The following is a 15,577-nucleotide window of genomic DNA, read 5'->3' as shown; positions in this document are numbered from 1 at the left end:
AACGAACCAAGCTCCCCTACCCTTTCTTCATACGTAAAATTATACATAAAACACACACACACACTTCCAAATACAGTTGATATTCTAAACTACTTTCTATCAAATGCTGTGATGTACTGTTTCAAGTTCCACTGCACAAGTGAGACCGAACCAGAGCAGAGTAGTTGTATTTGGAATTTGTTGTATTTGTTTGTTATATATTAATTTGTTGCATGTATCTTCCCATGTTGTTGCATGTAGACCGCCCTGAGCCATATGGAAAGGTGGTATAGAAATCAAATCAAATAAACAAACAAATAAATTTCAGTAAAGCTTTTGATAAGGTTCCACATGATTTTCTTGCTGACAAGTTGGTCAAGTGCAGTATGGATCCTATTACTGTTGAGTGGATTGAGAACTGGTTGACAGATCGCACTCAAAGGGTACTAGTTAATGGTTCATCATCCTCTTGGAAAGGAGTGCCAACAAGAGAATCTCTGGGAATCTGTCCTGGGCCATATGCAACGTATTTTTAAATGATTTGGATGAAGGAATAGAGGGGGTCCTTATTAATTTTGCAGATAATACTAAGCTGGGAGGGGTAGCAAGGACAGCAGAAGACAGAATCAGGATACAGGATGATATTAACAGGCTAAAAGGAATAAAATGGGCTAAAATGAATGAACTGAATTTCAATTGTGATAAATGTAAAGTTCTGCATTTAGGTAGGCCCATAGTACTGTTTTGGCAGTAATGTGTGAAAAGGATCTAAGGGTCATAGTAGACCATACACTGAACATGAGTCTGCAGCGTGCCTCAGTAGCTGAAAAGCCAAATTGAATTTTGGGCTGCATTAAAAGAAGTACAGTGTCCAGATCATATGAAGTGATGGTACTGCTTTATTCTGTTCCGGTTAGACCTCATTTAGAGTACTGTGTTTAGTTCTGGCCACCACAATTAAAGAATGTAGACAAACTGGAGCGCGTCCAGAGGAAGGCAAAAAAATGGTGATGGGTTTGTAGACCAAGACATATGAGGAACGGTTAAGGGAGCTTGTTCTGTTTAGCGTAGAGAAGACAACTATGAGGGGTATGATAGCCATCTTTTAAATACCCGAAGGGCTGCCACATAGAGGATGGAGCAGAGTTGTTTTCTGTTACGCAGAGGATCGGACTAGAACCAATGGGTTGAAGTTAATTCAAAGGAATTTTTGGCTAAACATCCGAAAGAAGTTCCTGACTGTTAGAGCGGTTCCTCAGTGGAATAGAATTCCTTGGGAGGTGGTGGGTTATCTTTCTTTTGACGTTTTTAAGCAGAGATTAGATAGCTATCTGACAGAAATGCTGATTCTGTTAAATTAGGAAGATTGTAAGTAGGTGGGCAGAACAGATTATATTGGTATTTGGCTCTTGTGGCCCTTGCTTGTATGACCAGGCAAATGTCAATTTCCACTTTAGGGTCAGGAGGTGAATTTCCACCAGGCCAGACTGGCTAGGGATTCAGTTTTGGAGGGGGACATCATCTGAGCATGGAATTGGGGTCACTATGGGTAGACAGATAATTGTGAGTGTCCTGCATTCTGTAGGAGATTGGACAATATGACCCTGGAAGCCCCTTCCAATTCTATGATTCTATGAGGAAAGATGTGGCTATCATTTCACTCATTCATTATTTACTTTATTATATTTATATACCATCCTCCCTTGCAGTTCAGGATGGTTTACAATGAGAAAGGAAAATGGAGGTACAATACAAATTTGTGGTACAATCATAAATTTCCTAATTCAGAAGAGCTGAATGCTTCATATAAAATACATTCACTATTTCTCCAGGGCCTCAGTTCTACAGTTTGCTCTGTGTCAGTTGGAAGAGCCCAGATTCCTCGTGGCCTAGCACTTACATGGACCATCATGAGTGTCTTGCTGTCACCACTTAGAGAGTCCTGCAGCAGGTAAGTCAGTTTGGAGTTGCGGAATGGGATGTGTCCTTGGCGAGAACGGAGAGCATAGATCACATCTCCCAGTGCTAGGAGTGATTTGTTGATGTATTGAGCCTCACGCAGTCTGTTCCCCTCTGCCCCAGATTTTCCCACACGCTCTGAACCTGCCAGGTCTACCAAATTCAGCTTGCCTAGAAGAAAACAAAATATTATCGGGCACAGAGAGACACACTGGAGGCACAATAATTACAGTTCCTCTAAGATGCACTGGTGAGATCAAGCTGTCTGAACAAGCCAGTCCTTCCACTGCCCAGTGGGTTAAGTAGTGCAAAGTCTCCAAGGATTTCCACCCATCCCTAGCCTACTTGAGATACCAACCTGTGGTTTGGATTCCAGTGCTGTAGTTTACTCCCCTCACTGTGACAATTAGCAGGGCGTGAGACCGTGAACTGTGCTCATTTAGGTAGGTGCATTCAGTAGCTCGGTTGACGTGTCCAAATTCAAAGACCTGGGAGAAAGTCAGAGAGCTGGTTTTATGCACTCCCTTTCCAAATGGAGCTAATGCTCTTGAAGGGTTTCTTATCAAACCTTTATCCCAAACTCTGGGCAACTCTTAGCAGAATATTTCCTTTGCAACCAGACTCTCCTTGGCACTGAATTATCAGTGAAGGTTAGAGTAAAATGAAAACAACATTCCCCAAGAAACAGGAACAAAAAACGGCTGGACAATAAAATCTGATCCAAGTTTCACAGTAGATGCTTTTTGATGCAATGACATATGGTGCTCAATCACACTGACACACAGGGAACTCTTCATTTACTCTTTCTTCTGAATAACATCAGATTCATTAACAGAAGCAAGTCCAGGCTAAAGTTCTTCTGCAAGTCGGCAGGACCCCCCAAATTGTGACCCTATCTTTGCCATCAGTAGTGAATATTCTAACCTTATTAATATCTTCCAAGCACTGTACAGGAAATTCAGTCATGCCTGGCACATAGAGCTGTCCACTGCCACCTGGGCACAGTTTGATGTCCAGCTTCTCCTGTGGCGTCTTTCCAAGAAGGTCTCTGAAAGTGAAGCTAATTAACGTCATTGCTCTAGACAAGGGTAGCTTTACTAACGTATTCGTACATACTAGGTCAGAAAGAGATGCAAGAAGCTCTCAGGGTGCTCAATATCATGTCGTCTAATTATTCTTTCTTGCAATTGGATTGAACAAAGAGTCAGAGGGACGCGTCAGGTAGGCAGCCACCAGGGGAGGCTTCGGGCCAGGCCTCGGCGCAGGACTGCCCCAGAAGGGACGCGGCAGCCTCCTAGGAGCCCCGCGCCGAAGCCTGGGGACTCGCGGGGGACGGGGACAGTTGGGGGAGGCTTTGCTACAGGCCTCATGAAGCGCTTTCCAATTGGCTCCTCTGCTTGTCAGTCCAGCTATCCCGAATTGAGCCCACCCCCTGGAACGCCATTAGCTAGGAGTAGTAGTAGTAGTATTCTTTATTACGGTCATAGACTAGCAAAATCAAAACAATTTCACAGTTACATAAATAATATGGCTAAAACACAGTTTTACTCCTAAAATAGCATTATGTTAAACACTTAAGACTATGAGTCTGCTAAAATATAAATTAGAATTAAATGGAAATATAGGAAATTGTTCTAAATGCTCTCAGGGTCTGTTAAGTTTTAGTCAACTTCCACCGCCTTTTCATGGCTGCAGCACAAAACCTGGCGACACTATATATGATTCAACAATTTGTGTCTGTGAGCAGCAGGGAGATATAAAATTGTCCTGAGCACCCTGGGACTCTATGTAGCCATGGTGTGATAAATATGGAATGTATGTCATCATAAAACTGACAATACAAAAGGATATGTTCCAATGTTTCTATCTGACCAGAGCCACAGGGGCACTTCCTTTCACCATAGGGGGTTTTCTTGTATCTCCCTTCAAGTACAGCTGAGGGAAGGGCATTGCAACGAGCTAAAGTGAAGGCCCTCCGGTGGCTAGGCACCTCAAGGTTCTTTAAATAAGCCAAGGGAGCTGTGACATACCTGTAGCCTTCACTAACAATGAAGGCAGAGGTAGTCGCTAGATCATGTTGGCGTTCTATATCCACTACTCGCTGTTTGATAACCTCTTTAGCTTGGTCATAGGCCATCCAAACCAAAAATTCTGGAGAAAATCCCAAAGCTGCGATTTTCCCCCTCACCGATTGTTTCCATGAAGACTGGAAGTCATCCTTCATTATCAAAGAAGCTAATCCACAGGGGAAAAAAGAGATTTTAAGCCAGTAATTGAGAATGTTTAACCATACTCTTGCCTCCACCTTCATAAGGCCAGTCTCAAGTCGCAAGGCGGCACTGGAGACACATCTCGGGACTTGGATGGCTGCTCTTAGGAATTTGGATTGTACAGATTCCAATAATGCAAAGTTGGAATAAGGACCTAGCTGCGCACCATATAGCAGTTGTGCCATTGACTTAGCGTCAAACAATTTTAGAGCTGCGGGGATATAATGACCTCCTTTCAGCCTAAGGAATCTGAGGATGGCATTTGCACTTTTTTGTGCCTTTCCAGCGACATAAGCACCATGGGCTATCCTGCGGCCAGTTGATTGCAAAACGACTCCCAAATATTTGAAACAGGAAACCTGTTCTATTTTAGTTCTGTCAATGTGCCAGGTATATTTTTTTGGCCTTTTGGCAAATGTCATGATTTTGGTTTTCTGATAATTAAGTTCTAATTGTTCCCCTTCACAATATAACGACAATGCGTTCAGTGCTCTTTTAAGTCCAATAGGTGTTCTTGAGAGAATTACTGCATCATCTGCATACAGAAGAACAGAAATGTGACTTCCAGCAAGTTTTGGAGGATGAAAGCTCAAGTTATTGAGATGGCTCACAATATCATTGATATAAAAATTAAATAGAAATGGGGCCAGTATACATCCTTGCTTAACACCTTTTTGAGTTTTAACAGGAGTGGAGAGATGACCCTGAGGGTTGCACCTCACTTTCAGTGAGGTCCCTTCATGTAACGTACGTATTAAATAAAGCAGCCGACGGTCTACTGAAGAATTCTCCAATTTCTCCCACAATTTGACACGGGAAATGGAGTCAAAAGCTGCTTTGAAATCTATAAAAGCGGCATAGAGGGAGGTTGTGTAGCAAGAAGAGTATTTCTCAATAAGGTGATGTAGAACCAGACACTGGTCGATAGTGGATCGACCCTCTCTAAAGCCAGCTTGTTCTTCAGCAAGGACATTTTCCTGTTCCATCTATTCCTGAAATTTGGATTGAAGGTGCCTTGCGTAAAGCTTACTGATTATGTTGAGGAGGCTAATTGGTCTATAATTAGCAGGATCACTTCTCCTCCCTTTTTTGTAAATTGGGATAACAATTGCAAGTCCCCAGTCTTTGGGTATACAGCCATGGGCATCAATGCAGGTGAACAGTGAAGCTAAGATAGGGGCCCAGAATTCCAAATTATTTTTGATCATCTCTGCAGGGATTAGGTCTTCCCCTGGAGCTTTTCCCAATCTTAGTTGAGCTATTAAACTCTTTATCTCACCCTCAGATACTGGTGTCCATGTTGGTAAGTTTTCTATTGATTGGTTAGAATGTTCTCCTTCAGCATTGGAATCCATATATAGTTCCTGAAAATATGACTCCCATGTTTCTGAGGAAATTTGACAATTCGTCGTATCTGTAACAGTACTTTGAGAGTCTGATGTTAGCCGCCGGAATGATACTGAGTCGTTTGTTTTAACAGCCTGAATGAGTCGAGACCAGTTATTTTTAATGGCATCCTTTTTTTAACGTACCAGTAGTTGTTTATAGAATCTCTTCTGGTGAAAAACTTCCAGAGCAGCTGCTAAGGTGGTGTTAGATATAAAAGTCTGGTAGCTGGAAATAAGAGCTTTCTTGGCTTTAACACAGTCCTTGTCAAACCACGCCCTCGAGGGGTGGCGTTGTTGTCTTAGAGGGATGTTTTTTTTACAGGATAAATGTTGGTATAGTCCCTGAGTCAAAGTGCTGTAGCTCTCCAAAAGAGCAGCTGGAGATTTAGCTGTTAATAAAGCAGATCGAAGACATTTGAACTGGTCTGTGTTCAAGAGCTCGGTTATTGATAGATTTAATTGTGAGGTCCATTTTACTCGACAGTAATTTTTACTAGCTGTCAATAAGGAAGATTGATGACAGATCTCAGTATGTGTTTTTTGAATGAAAACATTTAGATGAACCAAGATTGGGAAATGATCACTGTTGAACTTGGGTATTACTTGTATCGTCTTGGTATAGGGAAGCAGGTTCCTAGATACAATAATATAGTCAATAGCACTCATTCTGATCCCAGAAAGGTAAGTGAATTCTGCTGGATAATCCCCTTCCAGAGCACCATTTAGAATGTGGAGATCCAACCTATAGGCTAGTTGGGCTAAACAAAAGCCTGAGAAATTTGAAGTCTGATCTTTAGATTGTCGCACATACAGAGGTCTGGTAATTTCATATGTGGGAGGCCAGCAATTATTTGATGTATAAAGAGTATAATCATCAGGTCCCAGTCTGGCATTAAAGTCCCCCCCCCCAGGATTATATAAGCATCAGGATTTGACAAAGAGAGATCGGCAATGTATGTTTCTAGATCATTCCACAGAGCTTTGCCCAGAGATTTCTGTTTTGTAGAAGTCATATAAACATTTATAACCAGGAAGCTGTAGAGATTGAATTTAACTTTAACTGCCATAGCATATGTCTTGAAGGAGGGAAAGGGCCTTATTTCAGCACACAGCATTAAGCAGTAGGTCATCCGCAGTCCAAGTTTCCTGGATCAGTATGATATCATAATGAGCAAGAAAGCTGATGAAGTGTGGGTCCTTAATAGATGGCTAGGAGTAGCTGCGGTTAATATGACCTTGTAAGTCTCTGTTTGGTTTCTGTTTTTCTAAAAATTTAGAATCATAGAATCATAGAGTTGGAAGGGGCCATACAGGCCATCTAGTCCAGCCCCCTGCTCAACGCAGGATCAGCCCAAAGCATCCTAAAGCATCCAAGAAAAGTGTGTATCCAACCTTTGCTTGAAGACTGCCAGTGAGGGGGAGCTCACCACCTCCTTAGGCAGCCTATTCCACTGCTGAACTACTCTGACTGTGAAAAATTTCTTCCTGATATCCAGCCTATATCGTTGTACTTGAAGTTTAAACCCATTACTGCGTGTCCTCTCCTCTGCAGCCAACAGAAACAGCATCCTGCCCTCCTCCAAGTGACAACCTTTCAAATACTTAAAGAGGGCTATCATGTCCCCTCTCAACCTCCTTTTCTACAGGCTGAACATTCCCAAGTCCCTCAACCTATCTTCATAGGGCTTGGTCCCTTGGCCCCAGATCATCCTCGTCGCTCTCCTCTGTACCCTTTCAATTTTATCTACGTCCTTCTTGAAGTGAGGCCTCCAGAACGGCACACAGTACTCCGTGTGGTCTGACCAGTGCTGTATACAATGGGACTATGACATCTTGTGATTTTGATATGATGCCTCTGTTGATACAGCCCAAAATGGCATTTGCCTTTTTTACCGCTGCATCACACTGCCTGCTCATGTTTAGTTTACAATCCACAAGTACCCCAAGGTCTCGTTCACACACAGTGTTACCTAGAAGCGTATCCCCCATCCAGTAGGCATGCTTTTCATTTTTCTGACCCAGATGCAGAACTATACACTTATCTTTATTAAATTGCATCTTGTTCTCATTTGCCCATTTTTCCATTGTGTTCAGATCTCGTTGAACTCTGTCTCTATCTTCTGGAGTAGCGGTCCCCGACCTTTCTCAGGTCAGGGACCGCCTCCGGAGTGAGGGAAGAGCCGACGGCCCGGGTGCTGCGAAAACTTGCACGCGCAATTGCCGCGCATGCGTATTTTCGCCACCAGGTGTCGCTAACGCGCATGCACGGCAACATCGCGCATGCGTGTTTGCGTCACCGCCATGCCGGTGGCTGCGCCTGCCTCTTCCCTTCCTTCTTGCTGCCGGCGGGGGAAGGCAGGCATGGCTGGCGGCGGCCCGCCACCGGGCCGCAGACCGGAGGTTGATGACCCCTGTTCTGGAGTATTTGCCATCCTCCCCATTTGGTGTCGTCTGCAAACTTGATGAGTAGTCCTTCCACCCCCTCATCTAGATCATTAATAAATATGTTAAAAAGTACTGGACTGAGCACCGAGCCCTGAGGTACCCCGCTACTCACCTCCCTCCAGTTTGATGAAACACCATTGACAACAACTCTTTGAGTGTGGTTCTCTAACAAATTTCCTATCCACCTAACTATCTGAAAATCCAGATTGCAGTCCTTCAACTTATCCATCAGAACATCATGGGGAACCTTATCAAAAGCTTTACTAAAATCCAAGTAAACGACATCAACCGTATTTCCACGATCCAGCAAACCTGTTACTTGGTCAAAAAAGGAAACCAGGTTGGTCTGACAGAACCTGTTGGGAGACAAATCCATGCTGACTTCCTTGGATCACCAAATTGTCCTCCAGATGTTTGCAGATTGCTCCCTTTAATATCTGCTCCATTATCTTACCCACAACAGAGGTCAGACTCACTGGTCTATAGTTTCCCGGGTCCTCCTTCCTCCCTTTCTTGAACATCGGAACAACGTTTGCTCTCTTCCAGTCCTCCGGGACATCTGCAGTCCTTAAAGAGGTCCCGAAGATGATGGACAAGGGTTCTGTAAGTTCTCCGAAAAGTTCTTTGAGCACTCTCAGGTGCATTTCATCCGGCCCAGGGGACTTGAACTCATCCAGTGCAGTTAAATGCCTCTCAACAACCTCTCTGTCCATGTCAACCTGCCACCCAGACACTATCTCTTGGCTACTGCTATCTCTAGATGTGCCTAAACCCTTTGACCTGTGGGAAAAAACAGATGTAAAATAGGTGCTGAGCCTTTCTGCTTTCTCTGCATCTTCCGTTAGAGTTTGTCCAACCGCACCCAACAGTGGGCCTATTACCTCCTTTACTTTACGTTTGCTCCTCACATAACTGAATAATCTTTTCTTGTTACAGTGGGCTTCCCTTAGATCACTCTCAGCTTTGGCCTTTCTTATGATTGATCTACAGTGCCTAGTAACCTGTAGGTACTCTTCTTTAGAGCTCTGTCCTTCCCTCCATTTCCTGAACATTTTCCTTTTCTTTCTTAGTTCCTCTTGAAGTTCTCTGTTCATCCAAATAGGCTTCTTAGAGCTCCTGCAGTGTTTTTTCTTTCTGGGATAGTCATTGATTGAGCATGCAATAGCTCTTGTTTGAGTAGCGCCCACCCTTCACATGCTCCCTTCCCTTCCAGCATTCTCATCCATGGTATGACAATCATCATGTCTCTGAGTTTATTAAAGTTTGCCCCACGAAAATCCAACATCCGCATCTGCCTACAAGCTTCCTTGGCTCCCCATCTCAAAAGGAATTCTATGAGGACATGGTCACTTCCCCCTAGGATCCCCACCTCCTTCACCTCATCCACCAACTCTTGCCTGTTGGTCAGTATTAAGTCCAGTATGGCTCAACCTCTTGTGGGTTCATCTACCATTTGATAAATGAAATTGTCAGCCAGGCAGGTCAGAAACTTGCATGACTGAGGACGCTTTGCAGAGTTTGTTTCCCAGCACACATCTGGGAAATTGAAGTCACCCATGATGACAAGGTCCTGTCGCTTGGATATTTTCTCAAGCTGCTCACAAAGTGCAGCATCCACATCTTCTCGTTGGTCAGGCGGTCGGTAGCAGACACCAACCACCACACTGTTTGTTTTCCCCTCGCTTATTTTCACCCAGATGCTTTCCACTGTAGATATGCTCTCCTTCACTAGAATTTCCTGACAGGTAAGCCCTTTCCTCACATACAGTGCCACTCCTCCACCTCTTCGATCTATTCTTTTTTTTCTGAACAGTTCATATCCATCCACTATTACATTCCCGTCATGAGAATCATTCCACCAAGTTTCTGTGATGCCTACTAGATCATACCTTTCCATCAGCATGAGAAGTTCCAGTTCTTCCTTCTTATTGCCCATGCTTCGGGCGTTAGTATAAAGGCATCTGAATCCTTTTACTTTTGGTTCCCTATGAGCTGGCCTTCCTGGTTGGGCTGCCCCCCAACCTTCCTTACCCTCCCTATGCTGAACGTCTCCTTCCCCTTGTGGCTTCTGTTTAAAGCTCTCTTGATGAATCTCCCCAGGTTCCTGCCAAACACATTTTTCCCCAACTTTGATACGTGCAGTCCATCAGGTGCTAGTATGCCTTCCTCAAGAAAGCGTATCCCATGGTCCCAGAAACCAAATCTCTCCTGCCAGCACCAACTACGCAGCCACTGATTCACCTCCATTATCTTCCTCTCCCGACGCATTCCTCTTCCTTTGACAGGCAAGATTGAAGAGAATACCACTTGTGCCCCCATTTGCTTGAGCTTCCTCCCCAGATCTTGATAGTCTTTTTTAATAGGAGCGATGGTATTCACGGACATGTCATTCATACCCACTTGGACCATCACAAATGGGTAGCAATTCGTAGATTTGAGGAGTTTGGGCAGCCGTTCTGAAATGTCTTTAATTTTTGCTCCTGGCAAGCAACACACCTCTCGGGTTAGGGGGTCGGGCCCAGCCACATGGCGATCCATTCCTCTTAGCGGGGAGTCTCCAATTACCAGTACTCTCCTTTTTCTTTTCTTCTCAACACCATTTCCTTCTATCCCCATGGCCTCTTTATTTTGTCTTAGACTTTGTTTTGGGACCTCTTCCCTCGTTGACACTTGCACCTCCTCTGCAAGGGCCTGAAATCTATTTTGGAGCTCCAAAGGTCCCGAGAACCGTCACGCTCTACGCCGTTGAGTCTTTTTCCTAACTGTTTGCAGAGGTTCCATAATGAGGTCAATCCCCTTATCCTCTTCAAGACTGGTTGCATCCTCTTTATTACGAGTTGACATTAACAATATAGGCTGCTGCACTTGAATAATATATAAGATTCTTCTTATTATAATTTAAAAGTCTTATTTTTGTTCCACTCTGTCCAAGAGACAAGTATTTGTTTATATGACGTTTGTCTGAAACACTAATAGTATGTATTCATGACATTGCTATGTGTATTATATTTATTTACTAATTATTGTTGTACAACTACTAATTTCATATTTGTATTTCTTAAGATTTGTCCCTTGACAAAGCCAGCAGGCGAAACGCGTTGGGAAACACATTGGGACTGAAACTGAAGAGAGATGACTCTATTTGGATTTATCATTGCCATATTGATGTCCCAGCGCATCTGTACTATTTCATATTTGTTTCTTCACTGGAACCTACCCCTCCCAGTTAATTCATTTTTGATTCTGTGAACCTAGGCAGGTTGTGAGTGGGTGAGCGCAAGGGATTGTGTTGGTGCTCAGTTCTTGTGGCCCTTTCTTGCATGCACAGAGGAATGCCACGTTGGGGTTGGGGGCTGAATGTCTTCCAGGCCAGTCTGGCCAGGGATTGGTTTTTTTATTTGGGGGGGGGGGCAGGATTATCTGGGCATTGAATTGGGATCACTGTGGGTTGGCAGGTAGTTGTGGATTTCCTGCATTGTGCAGGGGATTGGGCTAGATGCCCTGGAAGTCCCTTCCAACTCCATGATTCTATGACCATAATGAAGTGCTCAATATTGAATTACCAGACAAACTGGCTTCCAAAAGTGGGATTGAAGAAAAAGATGTCCAGTCCTTGGAACTTCCAGGAAGATGTACAACCCAGAGCCAAATTCCTCAATGAGACCTTACGGGGTTCTAACCTTCACTCCGTTGCTGAAAAGATAATCTATCTTTTATCTGACCAGGTTGATGATGTAACATACAAAACCGCCCTATTTGCCTTGGCTGCAAGGAAAATAAGGGCCAATGTTACAACCACTAAGGCAGCCTCTTAACACTCTTGCACTTTGTATGCTGTTTCAGTTTTTTGATCTTAAATTTTATATTTTTATACAGTTCCTTTTATTCTATTTTACTGTTTGTAAATTTGTATTTTATATTTTGTAAAGGCCTATGGCTATATACAAATAAATGTACTAACTAACTACTACCTATATGTATAACTCAGTGATAGTTGCTGCTATAAATAAGGAAAAAGCAAGTCCCACCACCCCTAAACTTCATGGACTCAACAGTCCACTGGAGTAATCCCATTACCTGAGACCTTCATTGTATATCTCTGCCACACTGACTGTGATCTTATAGTCCCAGGCTGAGGCTTTTGTTTGCACTTCTGAGAAGAGAAGCTGTAGAGCCCGCTGATTGATTCCTGGGTTCTCAGGAGTCCCCTAGGGAAGGTGGTGACAAACAGAGCACAGGGATGAAAATATGCCACAAAGCATATGTGCCAAAACAGTCTGAAAAGCCTTTATGTCAACCCTGAGCGTCTTGCCCGTTGTGTGAATTGGTGCCTCAGCATGTGCGCTCCAGTTATGGCCATCAGAATCACAGTGGCTCAACCAAAAATGCTCCCTTCGAGCTGGAACATTTCAACATTGCAACTGTGATTCTCAGAACTAAAGATCAACAACATTGGGTTTCTATGTGATGTTTTGGTAAAAGTCACCCCAAGATATTTAAAGGTTGTACTTGGTTCTATGGAATTGCAGTCTACTTACTTAAATCTTCAATGTGTCTTCATTCATAAGAAGAGTTGTTCGAATATCCTGCTTTTTTCTACCCAAAGGAGGCTCAAAGCTGCTTCCAGTCACCTTCCCTTTCCTCTCCACACAACAGACACCCTATGGATGAGGCTGAGAGAGCCCTGATATTACTGAAAAAGAATGAGAGCTGGTCCTTAGATACCGCTTTTCTCTACCCGAAGGAGTCTCAAAGCGGCTTCCTATCACATTCCATTTCCTTTCCCCACAGCAGATGAGGCTGAGAGCCCTAATATCACTGCTTGGTCAGAACAGCTTTCTCAGTGCTGTGATGAGCCCAAGGTCACCCAGCTGGCTGCATGAGGGGGAGTGCAGAATCGAGCCCTGCTCACCAGATTAGAAGTCCGCACTCCTAACCACTACACTACAGAAAGGTTTTCCATACTGGCATACTTCTTTCCCCTTGTCAGAATCAATATAGGCCACAGTATCAAGGTATGGAATCTGTCTAGCATGGCTCTGCATATATTTCATATTTGGACAAATGGAAATAATTCAGCCAAAAAATCCGTTTAATTTAGATGCATCAGAAAATACTAGAAATAGGGATCACTGTGGGTTGGCAGGTAGTTGTGGATTTCCTGCATTCTCCTCCTTTGGAAGTTTTAAAGCAGAGGCTAAATAGCCATCTGACAGAAATGCTGATCCTGTCAACAGGCAGACTGTGAGTGGGTGGGCAGCAGGGACTGGGTCAGTGCTTGGCTCTTGTGGCCCTTCCTTGCCGGCCCAGGGAAATGCTGATTGCCACTTTGGGGTCAGGAGACCAATTTCTTCCAGACAAGACTGGCCAGGGATTTTGGGGTGGGGGCATTATCTGGGCATGGAATTAGGGTCATTGTGGGTGAGTAGGTAGTTGTGAGTTTCCTGCATTCTGCAAGGGTTCCAAATCTGAGTTCCAAATCTCAAATGAGACACCTTTGAAGATGGTGGACTTGTCAGCCCACCATTGCAGTGAGAGGGCCAAATATCTTGGAACCAAGAAATGACTATGTGGCTCAGTGAGGATTGAACTGGACCATCATCAGCTGCATCTGATATAGGAGCAGTGCAAGCCTCCATGTGGAGGAGGAGAACAGTCCAAAGGACAATGGGGCTATTGACTTCCCTATGGGGCATCCCTTCACTGCTGCAACATGGGCCCAAAGATCTTCGTAGTCACCCTTATCATGTTGACTGCTGTGTTGTCCATTCCCACCTGGACCATCACAAATGGGTAGGGAATGGATCCATAGGTTTTATCCATTTTGGCATCCTGTCCATAATGTCTTTAATCTTTGCCCTGGCAAGCGACACACTTCTTGTACGAGGGGACCAGGCCTAGCCACATGCCATCCCATGCCTCTCAGCAGCTTTCTGACTTGCCTGGCTGGCAGCCTTCCTTACCCTGTTGCAGAAGCCGTCTGCAGGGGTGTGTTAGCATGCACTACTTTAGCCAATTTCATCTCAAAGCATCTCCCAAGCCCTCATGCAAAAGAATCTCTTTGGGAAGAAGGACAGGGAGGAAAAAACCCACCCCCTTCCCTTTGATGTGCAATACCAGATTTCTTAAGAGCCCAGCTGTAGCATACCACACTTTGCCCAAGGTTGTTAGCACAGGAACCTGTTTCTTATGACATATGGAAAGGCACCTGTGTCTTAGTGGTACTACCTCAGACTTCTGGTTTCTATTTCTAAGATTCATTGGGGAAATGGTGATATAAAGGCATGAATTAATAATACTCAAAGGAGGCATGCTGGTATCGTAGCTAAATGCCTCCCAAGTGAGTCTATTCAATACATATTCCCAAGTATAAATCCAGGTTCAAGGCCCCCAAATTTGGTGGTTCTCTTCAAGGCAAAAAGATACAACGATTACCCTTGTGCAATTCTGAATCTCCCTTCATATTAAAGCTTATTGATCCTGCATTACCAAAGAGGTCGTGAAGTTACCTCTGTGAACAAAGTCTAAATAAATAAACCAACAAACAAAGTGATAAACAAGCCTGATGATTTTTTTCTTTTTTCCTAACTTTGTGTTCTTATTTACTTTTCTTTTTTGGTATGTTACCATGCTGCCCTATAATGTAAAACGTATTAGGAAAGCCCAGAGCCAGCTGAAATCAGAGGCCACTGGACATCTAAGTTTTACTGAGTACAAAAGAAGAGAGCCTTTTTTTTAAGAAGATGATCAACAAGGCAAATCCAACACCCATCCTTATCACAACATTACAAAGGTTGCAAAATAATGGCTAGTGTGTTTGCCTTACCCAAAAGAAGAAGAAAAAAAGGGGGGGTGACAAATGGAAATAGTTGTATCCCATTAATGCAGGGGTAAAGCGTCGTAAATTTCTTACACAACAAAGCTTTGCATATGTATATAAATACCTTTGGAAACCCCCAGCCTGTCCTTCCCCAAGGCCCAGATGTGAGGAAAGTAGAGATGGAATCCCATGCCATCCCACAGAAACCCAAGTCCAGGCGGGAGAAGACCAGTGCACAGAGGCTGGGGCGAGGGAGACCCAGCAGCTCCGTGAAGCCCAAGAATGAAGGGCAGAGCAAACGAGGAAAGCAGAGGCTCATGCAAAGTGGGGTGCAGGGCTTCCATGGCATGGGAAAGCATGTCCAGACCCTCAGGCGCTCTCCTAGGAGGTTTTCCTGCTGGGAATAGCCTGGCCTCCCCAAAAGAAAGAGGGGGGCTCGAACGCAAGTACTCCCACCCCCTTGCTATCTCCTTCACTGCTCCTGCAAACTTAGAGAGCCACACAGTTGAGGTGCTGGGAGCCGTGGAACAAAGGGAGGTCTCCAGCATGGGCTCCCAGCTAAATAGGATCCAGGCCATGCCCCACCTCCCTGAGCCTGCCTGTGGCCAGCTGAGGCTGTGCGTGGAAGGTGGGGAAAGGGAGGGGGGATGTGAGTCCAGTGGCACCCTCTCCTTGCAGCTGGATCCAGCCGCGTTGCTAACAGCGGTCTGCTGGTG

At 44.4% G+C, this 15,577-nt stretch overlaps 1 protein-coding gene across 6 annotated transcripts in view; it reads right to left on the bottom strand.

The window, feature by feature from the left end:
* KIFC3 (kinesin family member C3) overlaps positions 1-15,577 on the bottom strand; it is a 94,049-nt gene that overhangs the window by 23,030 nt on the left and 55,442 nt on the right. For all 6 annotated transcript variants that reach the window (XR_013225103.1, XR_013225104.1, XM_077301857.1 and 3 more), the window contains 4 exons: positions 12,119-12,249; positions 2,863-2,986; positions 2,297-2,426; positions 1,880-2,109 (listed from right to left, as the gene is read on the bottom strand). Coding sequence is in view for 4 of the 6 variants with exons in the window: in XM_077301857.1 (XP_077157972.1) it covers positions 1,880-2,109; positions 2,297-2,426; positions 2,863-2,986; positions 12,119-12,249 (615 nt within the window). In the remaining 2 variants the exon portion in view is untranslated. The remainder of the gene's footprint in view (positions 1-1,879; positions 2,110-2,296; positions 2,427-2,862; positions 2,987-12,118; positions 12,250-15,577) is intronic.

Source organism: Paroedura picta, chromosome 10 (genome assembly GCF_049243985.1).
Source record: "Paroedura picta isolate Pp20150507F chromosome 10, Ppicta_v3.0, whole genome shotgun sequence".
NCBI classification, from domain to species: domain Eukaryota; kingdom Metazoa; phylum Chordata; class Lepidosauria; order Squamata; family Gekkonidae; genus Paroedura; species Paroedura picta.
Note: the sequence above shows the minus strand (reverse complement) of the source record. Positions and strands in the feature narration are given on the sequence as shown.